Source organism: Acipenser ruthenus, chromosome 21 (genome assembly GCF_902713425.1).
Source record: "Acipenser ruthenus chromosome 21, fAciRut3.2 maternal haplotype, whole genome shotgun sequence".
In the NCBI taxonomy this organism is placed as follows: domain Eukaryota; kingdom Metazoa; phylum Chordata; class Actinopteri; order Acipenseriformes; family Acipenseridae; genus Acipenser; species Acipenser ruthenus.
Window position 1 is genome coordinate 28504661 of NC_081209.1, and position 19457 is coordinate 28524117.

Here is a 19457-nt window from a genome sequence, read left to right on the forward strand (position 1 = left end):
AAGAGAGCATCATTTGTTTGGCATTCAAATCTTTCTGTAGATGCCACAAGGTGGCTTTTGTCTACTTTATCGGCAGGTTTATGATAAGGCTTCACAATCATGTTCTCAGGTTTATGATAAGGCTTCACAATCATGTTCTCAGGTTTATGATAAGGCTTCACAATCATGTTCTCAGGTTTATGATAAGGTTTCACAGTGTACTCATGAGCAGCACACAGGAATATCCCCTAGAAAGTGCCCTGAGGGCATCAGATGATTATTAATGGTTAGGTTTAGGGTTATGTATTGGGTTTGAGGTTAGGTTTTAGGGCAGGGGTTGATTAAGGTTAGGGTTGGGGTTGGGTTAGGGACAGGATGGCTTGATTTCGTAGAGTTGCCGAGCTCTAGAAGTGAAAGGTGGGAGTAAAAGGCAAATGCCCTCGAATCATCTGATGCCCTCAGGACACTTTCTAGGGGATATTCCTTTACGCTGCGTACCCATGATGCTCCACGTGCCACCTAGTGGACACTTAATAAAAACCTAACACAGCAAATTCTTACTTCAGTCATTGAATGCATTTGGAACTTTACGGATGAATGGGGCGTTGCCTGCAGTCATTGACAAAGATCAACGATAACAATGTTAATAAAGATTATTGATTTTTTCCCCAATGTTTTTGTTTTCAAAGGGCGTTATTGCTGTATACTGAACATGACCAATATAAACGATTTACATCAGTAACTTTGTGAACCAGGACACTCCTTAGATTACATCAAATGTGTACGAACATCAGGTGCATTCTTTTAACACGCTCTGAATTGTGCCAGTTCTATTTTTGCAGATACTAATTGAAATAAAATAAAACACGTGCAAGTGTCGTGCTGTTTTGAAATAGGCTACGATGAACAGCTCAGCAAATATGATTATTGAACATGTTAACATAAGATGTATTTAGGCGAATCAATATTATAAATGAAAGATAAGATAGATATACCGCGTAGCAGAACGTGGTGGGGCAGTATGGATGCAAAGACATGTCCTTTTATACTTACATATGTTATTTTGCAAATTCATTAAAAACACACACGAAAAAAACCTTAACAGAATCCGACAATGTGGGGAGTACCAACCGAGCTTACTCCATGACGCCATTCTCGTGCGCCACCTCCAGCTTCAGCACAGCAGGGTCTTGTGTCTGCGCAAGGAGCTGTCGCGCTGAAAAGCTGCAGAAAGAAAAAACTGAACTTTGAAAAAGTTTTTGAATTTAAAAATATTGGACTCTATGCCGAGTGTTGGAGTTTACTCCGCATATTATCCCGTTTGTAAAACCGGGACAGGTGAGTTACGGGATAGATGATCTCGGTTCTCCGTACTGTTTGCGTGACGCGTTAGTTGTGTAAAACTTTATGACACTTTTGTTTGAATAGCGGTTGAAAGGGATACAGTAAACATGGGAGTCTCCGTGCATATTGGTAATTATTAATAATTTGAATTATGCGGTCTAGTAGGAATATCATAATTAGCGAAGTTATGGTTCGTGCAAAACCCAGATTTATATTTAATTAATATTTCTTTGTTCTAAAGTAAAATGTGTGTAAACAATAGATTACAATTAGTTTAAAACTATACAAAAATGTAAAAAAATAAATAAAAAATAAAAAATAAAAAATAAAAAGGGGGGGGGGGGGGGGTGGGTTGGAGAGATTTTAACATGGTTAAGTGTCCATGCTTGGAAAAAGAGGACCTATTTTCTACTTACTCTGTTCCTTACACTGACATCCATAAGGGATTTATGGTTCAGTTAATATAAATATGTTTCAAAACTAGGGTTGTAAATGTGAGATTGTTTTTATAGCTTGCACCTTCTAGTTTCCTGTGTCTCTGTTGAACTAAACCACAGTCTGGTACCATCTGCTAAATCAAAACCGAGAAACTGCAGTTGCAAAATCGTGATTTATACACGCCTAATTGAGGATAATAAAGCTAAACATGGTAATCCCCTAAGGTACACAAGGAATTGAGCTGTTGTTCAAACGGTTTCTTCTTAAAATACATTTTAGAGTGACTCAAGAATCACGAGGAGAAATCTAACAATCTGGATGACCAGATCCAACCTGCCAGTAAAATTAAAACTGTGTTTCGTGAAGCTCGTTGCAAAAATAAGAGAGTCAGGATACTTTTATTTGTGGGACACATATGTCCCTTGTACCTTAAAGGGTTAAGCATGCCTTTGTTATACAGACAGCAAAGCCATCAACAGCTACCTAGCTTTCAAATTTTAACCATCAGAAAAGTAAGCCATTTTGGTTTGAAACATGCTTGGGGAACAGTATCTTTGTTATTGTTAAGAATGTATTTATTGCCCTGTTAGATAGCTATTATTCTTAATGTCTTTTGATTTTGATATTTTATTTTTTCAGTGTCAGAAACTCTCCCTCTCTGGGAACCCTAAGATGGGTTCAGTGGCGGCCCTGGCAGACAGCAGCACCAGTGGCTGTTGATTGGCAGCGGCATGGCTCCCAAAGTGCCGGCCCAGGCCAAAACCGAGGAGACTTCGGTGCGGGTGGCCATCAGAGTGCGCCCCCTGCTGCCCAAGGAGCTCCTGCACAGCCATGAGAGCTGCATCACTGCCGACTCCGTGGAGAGGCGCGTCACGCTGGGCCACGATCGCCACTTCCAGTTTGACTTTGTCTTCGAGGAGTCCAGCGATCAGGAGGAGGTTTCTAACACCTGTGTCCAGCCCCTCGTCGAGGCTTTCTTCCAGGGCTTTAACGCCACCATCTTTGCTTACGGGCAGACGGGCTCCGGCAAGACCTACACCATCGGGGAGGCCAATATATGTGAGTTACTTGTCACTGATTTTAGCAGTGAGGTTTTTTTGTTACTCAGAACCTTTTTTTGTGTACACATATTGAGTAACACTGTCTTTGCCTCATTAGACTTGATAGTGCCTCCTAGTGACAATGCTGTAAACTGTTCAAAGAATAAATCTTAAACATTACTCTAGGCATGGTAACAATGTTTTTAAAAAATAAAAAAAAAGTCTGTAGAATGACTTATCAGCGATGTAAAAACTCCTTTCTGGTAGGGTCCAGTTTATGCCTTTATAGCTGAGTGGGACTGAGCGAGAGGAGAGTGCAAGACCACGTCTTGAGGTACAACTGATGTTTTTTGAAAGTACTGAGGTCAGGTGTGAGGCTGGGATGGCTGAATGTATGTTTGTTTCAGCCTCGGTCAGCGATGAGGAGCAGGGCATCATCCCCCGAGCCGTGGCTGAGATCTTTAAGCTGCTGGATGAGAATGACCTAAGTGACTTCTCTGTGCGGGTCTCCTACCTGGAGGTGTACAAGGAGGACTTCCGGGACCTGCTGGAGGTGGAGACAGCCAGCAAAGACATCCACATCCGTGAGGATGACAAGGGCAACATTGGTGCGTATCTCCATGCAGGAGATAATTAAGAGAGGGTCAGGTGGAATGGAGTAACCCATGTTGTCAGTGTTTGATAAAATCATCTCGTGACAAAATGTCATCGTAGTAGTTGTAATGCCCTTTCTTTGATCATTATTAATGTAATTTTGCCCAGGTGAGATCATTAATGCTGACGTCGTTCCCTCTTTATTGCACCGTGTGATTGTGTGATTGCGTTTGCAGTGCTATGCGGAGTGAAGGAGTGTGAGGTGGAGGGGCTAGATGAGGTGCTGAGTCTCCTGGAGACAGGGAACACTGCCAGGCACACAGGAGCCACCCAGATGAACCCGCAGTCCAGCCGCTCGCACACCATCTTCACCGTGGCCATGGAGCAGCGGCAGGGCTCGAGGGCAGGGCACAGCACACCACACATCCTCACCTCCAAGTTTCACTTTGTGGACCTGGCCGGCTCGGAGCGCATCCTGAAAACAGGGAACACAGGAGAGAGGTTGAAGGAGAGCATCCAGATCAACAGCGGGCTGCTAGCACTGGGGAATGTTATTGGGGCACTAGGAGACCCTAAGAGAAAGGGCACACACATCCCCTACCGGGACTCCAAGATTACCAGGTACTGCTAGGCTACAGCTCTTTTATCCCCTTGCACTGTAGTTTAGGCAATCCAGTCTGGGAAACATTGTATTGTACTGACAAAACTAAGTGCAGTTTTATGTAATATAACTTTACATTTTTTAAAACCCTTGCAAAACCTGAAATGATTAGTTTGAAGGATGGGCCAGTTATGAATGCCCTTGAGCGTTACATTCCACAATTACCATGAGTATCTTTGAAAGCCTAGAAAATTGCACGTGAAAATGAGATCTGTTTATCAGCTTTCTTATGAATCATGATCCTTAAAAAATGCGAGTAATGAGACTGGATTATAGTTTGAATGTAATTACTGCCTTGATCTCAAAAGAGATCTTTATTTCCCTTTTCTTTCCCTGGCAGGATCTTAAAGGACTCGCTGGGGGGCAATGCTAAAACCCTGATGATCGCCTGCATCAGTCCTTCTTCCTCTGATTTCGACGAGAGCCTCAACTCCCTGAACTACGCAAAGCGGGCCCAGAACATCCAGAACAGAGCCACGGTGAACTGCCGGGGTGAACCGGACCGCACAGAGGGACTAGAGCTGCAGGTCAAGGCCCTTCGGCGTGCCCTGGAGAACCGCCAACGCTCTGAAACCAGGATCATCGCCCGCCTGGAGCATGACAAGAACCCCCTGGGCAAGCTGCGGGCGGAGAGCGCCCACTACAGGACGTGCACGGACACTGCGTACAGGCTGTTCATGGAGCTGCAGGCAGAGGGAACCCTGAACCCGGGGCAGGTGTTTAGGGTGAAGGAGTGGCAGTGTTCTGTGGAAGAGGAGCGCAGTGAGCTGACCACAGCCTCTGGACTGGACAGCGGCATTGAGAGCACGTCTGCAGAGGAGACTACAGCAGCCCTGAAGAAGGGAAGGGAAGCAGCGCGATATCAGGTAGGTTATACACTCCCTGTTTGTTTGGATATGTAAGTAAAAATATAAGTAAAATACCATCCCACGTCTACTTAATTCATGCAGTACTTCATGTACAGGCATCCCAGGATGTTTTGCGAGGTCTGCCTAAATCGCACTACACCGCTAAATAAGAAAAAGTCAAGGAAGTAGCTTTTCAATCATGTTCTTTCAATGCCAATTGACCTTTTTTTTTATCAGGAAGGGTGTCTTCAGCAGCCCTGAGGAGACGTGTGTAGAAAACACAATTAAAAGAAAATTACAATAAATCTGTTTCTTAAGAAACAATCAGGAGCAGGGTCCTGGTGTTTGATTGATTGATTGATTGATTGATTGGTTGCAGGGCCCTGACCAGGGAGGTAAGGAGTGGGAGACGGACAGGGAGGAGTACATTGCTCAGCTGCAGGCTAGGGTACAGAGGCTGGAGGAGGAGAACTCTGATTTCCTGGCTGCTCTTGAGGATGCCATGGAGCAGTACAAACAGCAGGTATCTGGACCTTCTAATACCCCATCAGCAGTGAACCACACTTCTGTCATTGAAAATATTCCACTTTACAGACTATGCATTTGCCATAAGTATTATAGGCTAATACTTCCCCATTGAAAAATATTTGCTATGGTCTGATTTACGAAGCAAACCATAATGCAGTTTACCCAGCATAAGTGTAACTGCTTGTTTGAGTTCTCTATCAATTTATGTAAGCACTGCCAGCTCCCCTAAAATAATGACCATGTTAAACTTTTTTTTCAATAGAAAATGTAACAAACATGTGGTGTGTTTATTCAGAGTGACAGACTTCAGGATCAGCAAGATCTTCTTGCTGAGATGGAGAGCCGTGTGGCTATGCCGAGCCGCACTGTGTCTGAGTTACTGGAGAGGGTACATCTAGAGGATGTGAAACAGAGACCTCACACTGCTCCCGTGGATCCCACACGCCCATGCAACTTCAACATGGTGCATTCCAGCCTCTTAGCCAATGGTGACAGTGGAAGAATCCATTCCAAAAAGGTACGTTTTGGACATGAAATGGTACTTTGTAAAATGTATCACAGGTCCTTGCACAGCACCAACATGACAAGGGGACTGTTACTCATTTTTGAAGTCCCTGTACTTTGTCAACTCGTATTAGGATTTGAGGTGTCCTGTAAGTAAAAGAAAACCCTTTTTATTTCTGTTTCTACCAAGCAGTGTGACTGTCCAGAGGAAAGAGTATACCAAGTAAAACAAATTAGGCAGTCAATAATAGGCGTACACATAATGATAGCAGTGTTTTGAAACAGTTTAGGACAGTGTTCTAGCTCCTCTTGTTCCATGGAATGAATCTGTGTTTCCTGCCCTGTTGAGATTTCACAGTCAGGATCTCCGTGCTCCCTGGATAACCCGCTGGCTGGACTGCGGAGCCCGAATCAGTGTGTGTCCCGCAGGCAGGAGGACTGGGAGGGGCAGCGGGGGTTCAGTGACGATTCGGACACTCGGAGTAAAAGAACGGAAGAGAACTTAGAGGAGGAAAAGAAAATAAGGGGAAAATGGAGGTAGGGAATAGCAATGGCGCTGTGCATTTCATTTCTATTCAAGGACGTTTTTCTTATCAAGAATACATCACTCGTAACTGACAAGATTGGCTAATTCAATGTTTTTTTTAAGTAGAACTCCTCAAGTCAATATTCTGTCTCGAGGAAACACCGGAGCTAGGCAGGTGCATTGCTTGGCACTGGCATGACTCTAAATGTTGATGGATTTCAGGTTTAGGAAAATGTTTCTGTCATCAAGCTGTGACAGTGCAGGCTGCAGCTGCCAAGGTCAGAGCAAACAAAGCTCAAAGAATAACATTGTTAAGGAGCAACGCCTTTTTACTGTGGCATGGAGGTTTTAAAGAGTAAGTCTGCCATTAAAGCAAAAAAGCGAATCTGTCTATCTCTCCATCCATAATACTACGTTTTTACATACTTCAATGGAGAAGTGCTTATTCAATTATGATGAAACCTTCTCTGGATGTACCTGAGCATATATGAAGCCATCTGTTCATCAGTCTGTGAAACGAGGACCAATGATCAACAGTGTAAGTGAATAATTTCTTGCAGGACCCCAAGCCTGACCTGGATGAAGAGGGAGCTGCCTACAGTGGATCCAGGTGGCAAAGTGAGGGGAGGTGTCTCCCAGCTACTTGAGAACAGAAACTCCCCCCCTCTGCACAGCGAACGCCTCAAGTGTGAGTGAGCAAACTTATTGCTGTCATTGCTATTGGCTTAGTGTTTAGAATATTCGTTAGGTATGGTCCTTCTGATGCAAGGAAAATAGAACATGATTGGTTGCAGGTTTTGTCTCAGGAAAATGCAAGCTATTAATAGGGATATACTTCAAATGTATAGCTTTACACCCTCCACGTCCAGAAAAGAGGCAGTCTGGGGAAGCTGGCAGTCTGGAAATCTGATTTTAAATGTTTGTATTTTTTTTCTTTATTTATATGGCAATGTATCTGTTTGTAATTGGTGTGTGAAAATAAGCTTGTAGACAAACTTTTCAATTGATTTCAATTGATTCTGTAAATCTGACTTGGTGTAATTTTACCACCTTTGAGTGTTTTGTCGTTGTTAATGATGTCTGATTGGTTGTGATCATGCCCCCCTGTAGCCCCTTGCAGGGTTCGAGCCACTGCACTGCGGGATGCTCTGGGGGGCGGCACCCCGCTGCCTCCTGGCCCTGGCGAGCAGGACTCGAACTGGGGGCTCCTGCAGGCACAGCAGAAGATCCGAGAGCTGGCCATCAACATCCGCATGAAGGAGGAGCTCATCAAGGAGCTGATTAAAACAGGTAGGAATATATTTCTATCAGGATGAACACACACACACACACACACACACACACACACACACACACACACACACACACACACACTTCAGGATGATAGCACATACACACACGCCCAAACATGCCATCAGTGTCCAGAGCTCCCCCCCCCCACCATCAACATGAAACTCTTGTCCTTGCAGGGAAGGATGCCCAGGCTATGAATAAGCAGTACAGCCGGAAGATCTCGGAGCTGGAAGCAGAGGCTGAGCAGGCAAGGGCAGAGCTGAACGAAGCCCAGAGACAGCTGCAGGACCTGGAGGTCAGGGAGCCCAGAGATCCGTCCGACAGGTCCAAGGCACAGGAGTACCGCAAAAAAATTGCAGCCGCGCAGAGTAAAGTCCAGGTCGGTGTCCCTTTTCAGAACGGAGTTTACAAACTGTGAACTCCTTAACAGCCACAGTGGTGGGTACAATCTTCCAGTAACAACCTAGCAATGGGCTATCTTACATCGGTTTGTTTGAAAACCCAACAAAATTGATGCTTTACTTTTAAAGGGTGTCTCTGGAAATGACTTTACAGAATGACCCTGCAGAAATGTTACCAGTGTGGTGATGTGCCTCTTTTGAAGCATGGCTGAAGGGTCCGTCATATATAAGTAGATGTACTTCCCCGTTCCGTTCTAGGGGGTTTTCATTTTTCTAACCCACCCCAGCATGCAGGGCAGGGGCTGTGGGAAGTGATCGTTCCTGCTCAAAGACGCTGGCTGCTCCTGTGTGTGTCTCGCAGGTGCTGAAGCAGAAGCAGCGGGACACGGCGCGGCTGGCCTCCCTCTCGACGCAGAGCGAGCGCCGGGTGCTGGAGCTTGAGAGGAACGTGCGGAGCATGCGCCAGCAGCAGGACCTGCTCCAGCGCAGGCTCCGAGAGGAGAGCGAGCAGAAGCGCAGGCTGGAGAGCGAGATGCAGAGGGGCAAGCATCGGGTCAAGGTAGCCACTGCACTCCTACATTTCCCCTGATTCATAGCAGGAGGGCTTCAGGGTTCCCTGTGTAAGTCTAGGCTTCGTGGACTGCTAGTTATTTTACTGCTGTCTGAGAAACATGGTCAGCCTTGTTTGGATGGCGGTATTTCATCATTGAGTATAGCTTAATGGGGTCAGTATTTTATTAATATTGATAGATGGTGAACCACTGAGACCACCAATGGTGAGCCACTGAAACCTGTAACAAAGACAGCCTTATAGCTGGGTGCTCATTTATAGTGATTATCAAGTGACTTGACCATCGGGGATAACAGTGAGTTTTAATTATATTCTTTGAGCCATGGGTATCCTGGCTGTCATTCTTCACAAAGCACAAGAATGTCCTTCCACAGCGTTTGAAACACACTAGGGTATACAGCATTACTGAGGAAGCTTAGTTTTAAAATCAGACCAGATATAACAAAATAATACAATGCAAAAGACATTAATGAAGACTGGTCTAATGTAAAGCTCTGTTTAACAGTCACAGCTGGGTTTAAATCTCTTTTTTTTTTGGTTATTGGTTTCCTTTCTAATACTCCTCTGTCCTTTTCTTTTTCTGTCTGTCTGTCTGTCTTTAGGAGCTGGAGATAAAGAACGAGCAGCAGCAGAAGATCCTGAGGATCAAGACGGAGGAGATTGCTGCCTTCCAGCGACAGAGACGCAGCGGGAGCAACGGCTCTGTCATCTCTCTGGAGGAGCAGCAGGTAACCGAGAAGGACAAACATTTCCAACCTCTCCGAACATTGCAGTATCGGAGCCTTTGTTCTCTTAGAAATCACATATTCCTCCTAAGTGCAGTGAACACATTTTATAAGTCTGGGGGGGTCTGTGTGGATTTGTAATCGACCATAGTCACTCCTTATTATAAACCAATGCAATTTATAACAACTGTAGGGGTCATCCGAGATTTGTAAAATCTAGTTTTACCAAACTGTACAGCAGCACACGTGTTCAGTTTTTTTATTGTTCGTTGACGTGCCTTTACAGTTTGTCTTGCACCAGATCTCATTCTTTGGTATCTGATTGTGTAGTATGGAAAGCGTTCTGACCCGGTTGGTCTTGTAGACAGGGTTGTACTGCACTTGATTTCTGACTGTGGCTGTTGCTGTGATGCATTGTTATTTTTTCCGTGGTCTCGCTCTTTGCCTTCCCTCCTGCTGTTTTCCTGATATGCGCGCTTCGCTGTGTCTTTGCAGAAGATTGAGGATCAGAAGCGCTGGCTTGACGGGGAGATGGAGCGCGTCCTGGAGCAGCGGAGAGGTCTGGATGAGCTGGAGGGGGAGCTGACCAGACGAGAGGACATCCTGGCCAAGAAAGAGGCCCTGCTGCAGGAGAAGAGCGGGCTGGAGAACAAGAGGCTGCGCTCCAGTCAGGTGAGCTCACACCACTCACTGTGGGGGCGTGCTCGTCTCTCCTTTAGAGGGGGGGTGGGGATTCTGAGATCCTTCAATGTGAGGGCATCAGAAAAGTAGATTCCTACAAAACATGCTTAACCATGTCATCTAAACACTCAGAGCATAGCAGTTATGTAGACAGACATGTAGGCTTATAAGTTTTACCTTAAAGAATAAGACTGTAATGTAAGTCATGATACATAATAATAACGGGTGTCTATATGATGCCCTCTGTGTGACGTAATGGGTACTGCAGATGAGTCAGTATGTCTGTGTGTCACAAGGAGTGGACAGTAGAATGAATGAAGTCCCATGGGTACTTTTTTTTTTTTTTAGCATAGGTAAGGTGTGTGCATGTCTGTAAGTGACGTGTCTGTCCCCCATGTGTCTCCTTGCAGGCCCTCAGTAAGGACATGGGGCTCCTGTCGAGCCGGATCGAGTCCCTGGAGCGCGAGCTCTCCGAGAGGAGCGGTCAGCTCCGCAGCAGCAGTGCTCAGGACTCCCAGCAGATCCGCCAGGAGATCTCCAACCTGCGCATCGAGAAGGACCAGCTCCTCAAGCAGCGTGCCGAGCTGGACGACAAGCTGCGCCAGGGCAGCCTGCTCTCCCCCGAGGTAAACTAATAATCCACCTGTCAGACTGCGTTTATTAATGGGGGTAAAAAGAAACTTCAAAGAAAAGAGCCTCTGTGACCTTACTAGGGTGAAAATCGGCTTCCAGCACCCTATAACATACCTAACCCTAATGGGCTTCTGTCAACTTTCATTTCATACAAGCCCCGCCCTGTCTTTCTCACCATTGGATAAAGGTGACCTTCACCACCCCCCCCTCTCCTGAGGCTAAGCTCGTCCTGCCCTGTCCCCCTGCAGGAGGAGCGGACCCTGTTCCAGCTGGACGAGGCGATCGAGGCTCTGGACGCTGCCATCGAGTACAAGAACGAAGCCATCAGCCAGCGGCAGCGCGTGCTCCGAGCCTCCGCCAGCATGCTGTCCCAGTGGGAGATGAACCTGATGGCCAAACTCAGCAACCTGTCTGCCTCCGAGACCCGCGCCCTGCTCTGTAAATACTTCGATAAGGTCAGGACCCACCACACACGTTCTGTTTACTGGGAATAGATCACTTAAGCGTGGCTCTATGACTAAATATTTGTGCTAAACCAATGTGACTTGCCATCAGCTGCTTTCATCTGGATTTGTATTATATTGGTTGTCTTCTTGCTGTGAGTGTGTCCGTGTTAATCAGTGAAGCGCTGGGCATCCCGTCTGTGTGTCTGTCCAGGTGGTGTGTCTGCGAGAGGAGGAGCGCAAGCTGCAGATGGTGCTGGCGGAGCTGGAGATGCGCTGTGAGGAGCAGCAGCAGCTCATCCTGTGGCTGGAGGCAGCGCTGGAGAAACAGCAGCTGGACACTGACAGGAGGCTCACCCAGCAGCAGAAAGAGCACGAGAGGAATGTGCAGCTGCTGCTGCAGCAGTGCCGAGGTGGGGGCACACACTGGAACACGGCTGCTGCATGCTGCTTCTGCAGCTGGAGTTTTCTTAGTTAGACACTAAGCTCCAGCGACGAGGGAACAGTATATGTTGTATGTATGGCTATTCGCAGGATGATTCCTTCCTTTTGTTGCTATGGAAAGTTAACAGATTTTCTGTGTTTTTTGACGCGCATCCTGATGACATGGCAGTGAAGCTGCAGTGCTAGTCAGGGAGGCTGACTCTCGCTCCTGGTTTTCTCTGCAGAGCAAATGGATGAAGGGCTGGCGGGGAGTCAGAGGCAGTATGAGAGCTGGATCCACAACCTGGGAAAGGAGCTGAGCCACTTCAAGTGGGCCAATCAGGAACTCGCCAATAAACTGAGGGAGGTGTACGGGCACGCCAGCCAACCAGGGGACCAAGGCAAAAGTAAGGGCTGCTTTCAGTTCATCTCTCTCCTTTTTTTTTTTTTTAACTCCATTTGTAATCTGCATCTTTTGGCAGTATCTCAAGAGTCCGTTCAACACCAGCCTGAATGAATTTGTGTTCATGCTTCTCATTTCAGTGTTAAACTTGAACGGAATATCTCAGGGCAGTTCAGAAAGGCTGCCCCCTGTTGGCAGAACTGAAGAAAGCGGGAATGCAGGTAGAGATCAGCACAGCAGGCTGGAGAGGGTAATTAAATCAAGGGAGGAGATTCGAGAACTCGTGCATGCCCCACTGCCCCCCACCTGGCGGCGATCCTCCCTCCCCACTGAGAACCAATCAGGTATGGAGGAGCTGCGGCAGCAAATGACCTCGGAGCCCCCTGGGAACAGAGTTCTGCACCCAGGCATGGCGCTGGCACAGTGGAGCGGCACCCCACCACTGCCACACGCCAAACCTCGCCGTGAATCCCGCAGGTCCAGCCTCAGCGCCAGCCTGCTGCTCTCCAACTGCGGGATCATCGATGTGCGCAGAAACCCATTATAAAGAGGAGCTGCCATTCTTACAGGGCAGCGTGTTTTAAGATGGTCTTAGGATTTCATAAAATGTATGACCTGGCTTGAAATGATTATTTTATTTTTTGTACACCCAGGTTTTAGTTTCTAATATTGATTTTTTTTTTTTTTTTTGTATATCGGTACCTCTTGCTTAGATCTTAGTAAGAATTGGTGTAGATACACCCCCTGCGGTTTTTGTAAGAAGTTTGCTGAATGACAAGAAAAGCTGGTGGGTCTATTAAAGCACAACACAGCTGCCAGTGAGATATCTCCGAGTGTGATGCTGCAGTGCCCCCTAGTGTATAAACACAACATGGTCAGCAGTGCTACTGGAAAATGCATGAAAGATTCCATAAAATACAAGAGAATCCTGCTGTAAGGAAAGTAAAATCAAAGTGCCGCAGTCCAGTGGAAATGTTCTGCTTTATTCTTACAGGAGAGCCGCCCGGATTTAACCTGCAACCCCTGGTTTTAAATAAAAAGTTGCTTTGATTTAATGTGGGAATGAATGCTTCTCTTATGATCTTGTTATAGGTCTGTCCGACTTAACAACCATGAAATATAAGCAAACGACTTCAGTGATTAGATTGACAGTGTTTTACAGCACACGATAAGCAGAAAGAGTTTGAGTGAGTCTGCCCCCTTTTTTACAGCTTCTTTATTAAGCCTCTGTTAGTTATGCTGTTTACTAGCACTTGTAGGAACTATTAACTAAACCCACTCCATGAGCACAGGCTTACATTATTATTATTATTATTCATTTTGTTTTTTTAAATGAGTATTTGTTTCTAATTTGACCAGATGTTTTGTTTCAGATTGTAAAAGCATGTACATGGCAGTCTGTTACTCTAATAGTATCAAGCCCATTCAGCACACCACTTTTGAGCCACCAAGGTCTTTTCTCTGTATCGTCAGCCAGGAAGCTGCACCAGTGCCTTCAGTCTCCCAGTACTCCCAGTATTCACCCCACTGCCTCTCCAGATCAAACACACACTAAACAAGTCTGACACTACCAAGGTATTAATGTTGTATAGATATATTGAACATGTAAATATGATCCAATCTCTTTTTTTACACTCGTTTTGTATATCTGTATTTTATCACTTCTTTATTAAAACTTTTATAGTTAAAATAAAACGTGTGTTTTTTTTTTATTATTTCTTTTTGTATTGCACAGATTTCACTGGACCCATTATAAAGGGTGTGATCTAAGGAAAGCATTATGAAAGATGTTACCTAGGGAAAGCAGACGAATGAAATGTTTAGCACTAGTGGGCTCCATAAATTCTTCAAAGAATTCCCCACACCACGTGCACAAGTGCACACATTCCACTGAGCCTGTCCTGAAGCGCGTTGTAGCCTCAGCGCTGCTCACTACATGGTATATCAGCATAGCATGCACGGGGCCAGTGGCGCAATGGATAACGCGTCTGACTACGGATCAGAAGATTCCAGGTTCGACTCCTGGCTGGCTCGGTTCTTTTTTAAAAAAAAATAAATAAATAAATAAATGTTGGATCTAGGCTTCAGTATGTTCGGGCAATATTAAACGATCTGATACATTGTGATCACATTTGATCAAAATGCGTTAAAACTTTATACCGCAATGTGCAAGAACTCCCCTTGTGTTGCGACTCCATTGGAGTTATTTCATAGGGCCAGTGGCGCAATGGATAACGCGTCTGACTACGGATCAGAAGATTCTAGGTTCGACTCCTGGCTGGCTCGTTCTTTTGTTCTGACTCACTTACACAAAACAAAACGTTTTTTTTTCAATTAAATTAATTTCATTTAATTTAAAATGTCAGATAATAGCATCACATATCAATCTCTCCGACGCCAGTAACTATTCAACATGTATGCCGGTGACTATGCCTAACAATAATGATCAAATTCTGATTATATTCTATGTAACGAGCACAATGTTTGCAGAAGCCGCACACATTACCCCAAGCCAGCTTCCTCAAAGAAGCAGTCACACGCGGTATCCAGTTAGGAGCTAATGCAATTGGGTACGAGGTAAACAAAGTGAACTTTTCCATTCCTTAAATCAAATAAGACCAGAATCTGTTTTTTTTTCGACATTTCCCAATTGCTTTTTCCATTTCTGTTTTGACATTTACATCCACCTTCCTTCTTTTTTGGTACCCTATTTGAAATCTGCATCTTTTGGCAGTATCTCCTTCAAGATGGGCTGTTCGACAGTCCGTTCAACACCAGCCTGAATGAATTTGTGTTCATGCTTCTCGTTTCAATGTTAATCTTGGACGGAAGATGTCAGGGCAGTCCAGAAAGCCTGCCCCCTGTTGGCAGATCTGAAGAAAGCGGGAATGCAGGTAGAGATCAGCACAGCAGGCTGGAGAGGGTACTGAAATCGAGGGAGGAGATTCGAGAACTCGTGCATGCCCCACTGCCCCCCACCTGGCGGCGAGCGACCCTCCTTCCCCACCGAGGACCAATCTGGTATGGAAGCGCGCGTTGTAGCCTCAGCGCTGCTCACTAGATGGTATATCAGCGCATCGTGCATGGGGCCAGTGGCGCAATGGATAACGCGTCTGACTACGGATCAGAAGATTCTAGGTTCGACTCCTGGCTGGCTCGATTCCTTTTTTAATTGTTATTTTTATTTAGTCTTCAGTGTGTTGGAGCAATATCTAACGTCTTGATAGATTTTGGTCATATTTTATCTAAGGAATGAAAAAGTTCACTTCGTGCACTTGCGCACGTGGTGCGGGAAATTCTTTTAAGAATTTAAGGAGCCCATGAGAGCTAACCAGTTCATTAGTCTGATTTCCTTAGATAATATTTTGTTCGTAAACGTTGACATTACCAGCAAATATTAAAGCCTAAAATACATTGATCAATGAGAAAGAACGAGCCAGCCAGGAGTCGAACCTAGAATCTTCTGATCCGTAGTCAGACGCGTTATCCATTGCGCCACTGGCCCTATGAAATGTCATGTTTATAGGAGGATATTTTATTCCAAAATAAATAAATAGCTAAATGCATGATATCAGTATGTATTTATTCTTAAACATGTTTTTTTTTTATTTCGACATTTCCCAATTGCTTTTTTCATTGCTGTTTTGACATTTACATCCACCTTCCTTCTTTTTCTGTTAGTACCCTATCTGTAATCTGCATCTTTTGGCATTACCTTTTTTTTTCAAGAAATTCACGAATGACAATAATTATTTAAAAATACATTTCACGGATTGTCACGGAAGTGCCACTTTATTAAAAACATTTTTTTAGTTCAATCTAGCTCAAATTATCTGGCTCTCAAGCGTTGATAGTTTAGTGAGTGAGACGGCGGTGACAGTAACTTCATCCCCCGTGTTGTTACAGCCTCACAATGCAGGGTACAGTTACTAACTGATATGCATGGTTAGAACATGCAGTAGAACATGGTGCTGTATATGATTCGTTTTAATAACCTGTACCGGGTTTAAAAATACTGACACTTTCATAAGTAAAACACGGGACACAAGAAGCCTATTGTATAATTAACTCCGTCAGAATTCGATGTGTTGCTACGGTGACTATGCCTAACAATAATGATCAAATTCTGATTATATTCTGTGTAACGCACACAATGTGTACAGAAGCAGCACACATTACCCCAAGCCAGCTTCCTCAAAGAAGCAGTCACACGCGGTATCCAGTTAGGAGCTAATGCAATTGGGTACGAGGTAAACAAAGTGAACTTTTCCATTCCTTAGATAAAATATGACCAGAATCTATCAAGACGTTAGATATTGCTCCAACACACTGGAGACTCAATAAAAATAATAATTTAAAAAAAGAATCGAGCCAGCCAGGAGTCGAACCTAGAATCTTCTGATCCGTAGTCAGACGCGTTATCCATTGCGCCACTGGCCCCATGCATGACACGCTGATATACCATCTAGTGAGCAGCGCTGAGGCTACAACGCGCGCTTCCATACCAGATTGGTCCTCGGTGGGGAAGGAGGGTCGCTCGCCGCAGGTGGGGGGCAGTGGGGCATGCACGAGTTCTCGAATCTCCTCCCTCGATTTCAGTACCCTCTCCAACCTGCTGTGCTGATCTCTACCTGCATTCCCGCTTTCTTCAGATCTGCCAACAGGGGGCAGGCTTTCTGGACTGCCCTGACATCTTCCGTCCAAGATTAACATTGAAACGAGAAGCATGAACACAAATTCATTCAGGCTGGTGTTGAACGGACTGTCGAACTATCCATCTTGAAGGAGATACTGCCAAAAGATGCAGATTACAAATAGGGTACCAAAAAAGAAGGAAGGTGGATGTAAATGTCAAAACAGAAATGGAAAAGGCAATTGGGAAATGTCGAAATAAAAAAAAATATTAAAAAAACATGTTTAAGAATAAATAAATACTTATATAAACGTTTATGTATCTATTTATTTATTTTGGAATAAAATGTCCTCCTTATAAAGATAACATTTCGTGGGCCAGTGGCTCAATGGATAACGCGTCTCACTAGAGATCAGAAGTGCTTTGACTCCTGGCTGGCTCAGTTCTTTTGTTCTGACTCACTTACACAAAACAAAACGTGTTTTTTTTTCAATTAAATGAATTTCATTTCATTTAAAATGTCAGATAATAGCACCACACATCAATCTCTCCGAGGCCAGTAACTGTTCAACATGTATGCCGGTGAGTATGCCTAACAATAATGATGAAATTCTGATTATAATCTATGTAACGCACAGCATGTGTGCAGAAACAGCACACATTACCCCAAACCAGCTTCCTCAAAGCAGCACCGAGAACCAATCTGGTATGGAAGCGCGCGTTGTAGCCTCAGCGCTGCTCACTAGATGGTATATCAGCGCATCATGCACGGGGCCAGTGGCGCAATGGATAACGCGTCTGACTACGGATCAGAAGATTCTAGGTTCGACTCCTGGCTGGCTCGATTCTTTTTTTAAATTATTATTTTTATTTAGTCTTCAGTGTGTTGGAGCAATATCTAACATCTTGATAGATTCTGGTCATATTTTATCTAAGGAATGGAAAAGTTCACTTTGTTTACCTCGTACCCAATTGCATTAGCTCCTAACTGGATACCGCGTGTGACTGCTTCTTTGAGGAAGCTGGCTTGGGGTAATGTGTGCTGCTTCTGTACACATTGTGTGCGTTACACAGAATATAATCAGAATTTGATCATTATTGTTAGGCATAGTCACCATAGCAACACATCGAAGTCTGACGGAGTTAATTATACAATAGGCTTCTTGTGTCCCGTGTTTTACTTATGAAAGTGTCGGTATTTTTAAACCCGGTACAGGTTATTTAAACGAATCATATACAGCACCATGTTCTGCTGCATGTTCTAACCATGCATACCAGTTAGTAACTGTGCCATGCATCGTGAGGCTGTAACAACACGGGGGATGAAGTTACTGTCACCGCCGACTCACTCACTAAACTATCAACGCTTGAGAGCCAGATCATTTGAGCTAGATTGAACTAAAATACATACATACATGTTGAACAGTTACTGGCGTCGGAGAGATTGGTGCGTGGTGCTATTATCTGACATTTTAAATGAAATGAAGTTAATTTAATTGAAAAAAAATGTTTAAGTGAGTTAGAACAAAAGAACCGAGCCAGCCAGGAGTCGAACCTAGAATCTTCTGATCCGTAGTCAGACGCGTTATCCATTGCGCCACTGGCCCACGAAATGTTATGTTTATAAGGAGGATATTTTATTCCAAAATAAATAAACAGATAAATAAATGCATGTTTATATCAAACACACTTCGACATTTCCCAATTGCTTTTTCCATTGCTGTTTTGACATTTACATCCACCTTCCTTCTTCTTTGTTGGTACCCTATCTGTAATCTGCATCTTTTGGCATTATCTCTTTTTTTTTTCAAGAAATTCACGAACGACAATAATTAAAAAAAATACATTTCATGGATTGTCACAGAAGTGCCATTTTACTAAAAAAAAAAAAAAAAAAAAAAAAAAAAAAAAAAAAAAAAAAAAAAGTTTCTATTGTAATTGCCTAAAATAGCGCTTCAAAGAATGTCACCGAGGTTGAAACATTGTAACATTTAATGGTAGCTACTGAGTCAACATTTACATTGTAACGTTTAAACAATCTTTTAAAATGTAACAAACAAGGGTCATTTAAATGTGTTGCTGAAACATCTATGCACCCATTCTCCACCAGAGGGCAGCATAAATAGCAGACTCGACTCGTGGCATATCACAGCTAGCTAATCTGAGCTCAATTTAACTAAATTCGTAAGAACATGTTGAACAGTTACTGGCGTCAGAGAGGTTGGTGCATGGTGCTGTTATTTGATATTTTAAATTATTGGAATTGAGAAACTTTTTTTTTTTTTTTTTTTTTGTGACTCAGAAAAAAAATTTCGAGCCAGCCAGGAGTCGAACCTAGAATCTTCTGATCCGTAGTCAGACGCGTTATCCATTGCGCCACTGGCCCTATGAAAGTGTATTAAACCAGTCACAACACAAGGGGAGTTCTTGCACATTGCGGTATAAACACTTATTTTGATAAAATATGATCACAATGTATCAGATCGTTTAATATTGCCCCAACATACTGAAGCCTAGATACAACATTTAAAAAAAAAAAAAAAAAAATCGAGCCAGCCAGGAGTCGAACCTAGAATCTTCTGATCCGTAGTCAGACGCGTTATCCATTGCGCCACTGGCCCACGAAATTTCAAACATATTTTACACAGATATGTTTTAGAAGACGGATAATTTAGGCGAAAACATAAAAATTGTCATTATTTATTTCTAAACATGTTTATTTCCCAATTGTTTTTTACATTTCTGTTTTGACATTTACATATCAGCCCCTTGCCTGTTCTTTTTGCTGA

At 44.1% G+C, this 19457-nt stretch overlaps 1 protein-coding gene and 9 non-coding genes across 10 annotated transcripts; 5 read left to right on the forward strand and 5 right to left on the reverse strand.

The window, feature by feature from the left end:
- Window positions 1–961: 961 nt before the first annotated feature.
- Window positions 962–13722, forward strand: LOC117428345 (kinesin-like protein kif7). Its single transcript, XM_058995442.1, has 19 exons — window positions 962–1317; window positions 2401–2820; window positions 3209–3409; window positions 3632–4016; window positions 4397–4922; window positions 5284–5427; window positions 5728–5949; window positions 6286–6473; window positions 7023–7150; window positions 7573–7752; window positions 7932–8134; window positions 8518–8715; window positions 9330–9455; window positions 9948–10124; window positions 10544–10759; window positions 11015–11221; window positions 11424–11622; window positions 11878–12039; window positions 12176–13722. Exons 2-19 carry the CDS (start codon window positions 2493–2495, stop codon window positions 12580–12582), a joined length of 4197 nt encoding a protein of 1398 aa, XP_058851425.1. The 5' UTR covers window positions 962–1317; window positions 2401–2492; the 3' UTR covers window positions 12583–13722.
- Window positions 13723–13996: 274 nt separating this feature from the next.
- trnar-acg (transfer RNA arginine (anticodon ACG)) lies at window positions 13997–14069 on the forward strand. The gene has a single exon. It is a non-coding gene; the product is annotated as a tRNA-Arg (tRNA).
- Window positions 14070–14248: 179 nt separating this feature from the next.
- Window positions 14249–14321, forward strand: trnar-acg (transfer RNA arginine (anticodon ACG)). Its single transcript has one exon. It is a non-coding gene; the product is annotated as a tRNA-Arg (tRNA).
- An 800-nt stretch (window positions 14322–15121) lies between these two features.
- trnar-acg (transfer RNA arginine (anticodon ACG)) lies at window positions 15122–15194 on the forward strand. The gene has a single exon. It is a non-coding gene; the product is annotated as a tRNA-Arg (tRNA).
- Window positions 15195–15467: 273 nt separating this feature from the next.
- On the reverse strand, window positions 15468–15540 carry trnar-acg (transfer RNA arginine (anticodon ACG)). The gene has a single exon. It is a non-coding gene; the product is annotated as a tRNA-Arg (tRNA).
- Window positions 15541–16402: 862 nt separating this feature from the next.
- Window positions 16403–16475, reverse strand: trnar-acg (transfer RNA arginine (anticodon ACG)). The gene has a single exon. It is a non-coding gene; the product is annotated as a tRNA-Arg (tRNA).
- Window positions 16476–17439: 964 nt separating this feature from the next.
- trnar-acg (transfer RNA arginine (anticodon ACG)) lies at window positions 17440–17512 on the forward strand. The gene has a single exon. It is a non-coding gene; the product is annotated as a tRNA-Arg (tRNA).
- A 690-nt stretch (window positions 17513–18202) lies between these two features.
- Window positions 18203–18275, reverse strand: trnar-acg (transfer RNA arginine (anticodon ACG)). The gene has a single exon. It is a non-coding gene; the product is annotated as a tRNA-Arg (tRNA).
- Window positions 18276–18981: 706 nt separating this feature from the next.
- Window positions 18982–19054, reverse strand: trnar-acg (transfer RNA arginine (anticodon ACG)). The gene has a single exon. It is a non-coding gene; the product is annotated as a tRNA-Arg (tRNA).
- A 162-nt stretch (window positions 19055–19216) lies between these two features.
- trnar-acg (transfer RNA arginine (anticodon ACG)) lies at window positions 19217–19289 on the reverse strand. The gene has a single exon. It is a non-coding gene; the product is annotated as a tRNA-Arg (tRNA).
- Window positions 19290–19457: the final 168 nt, after the last annotated feature.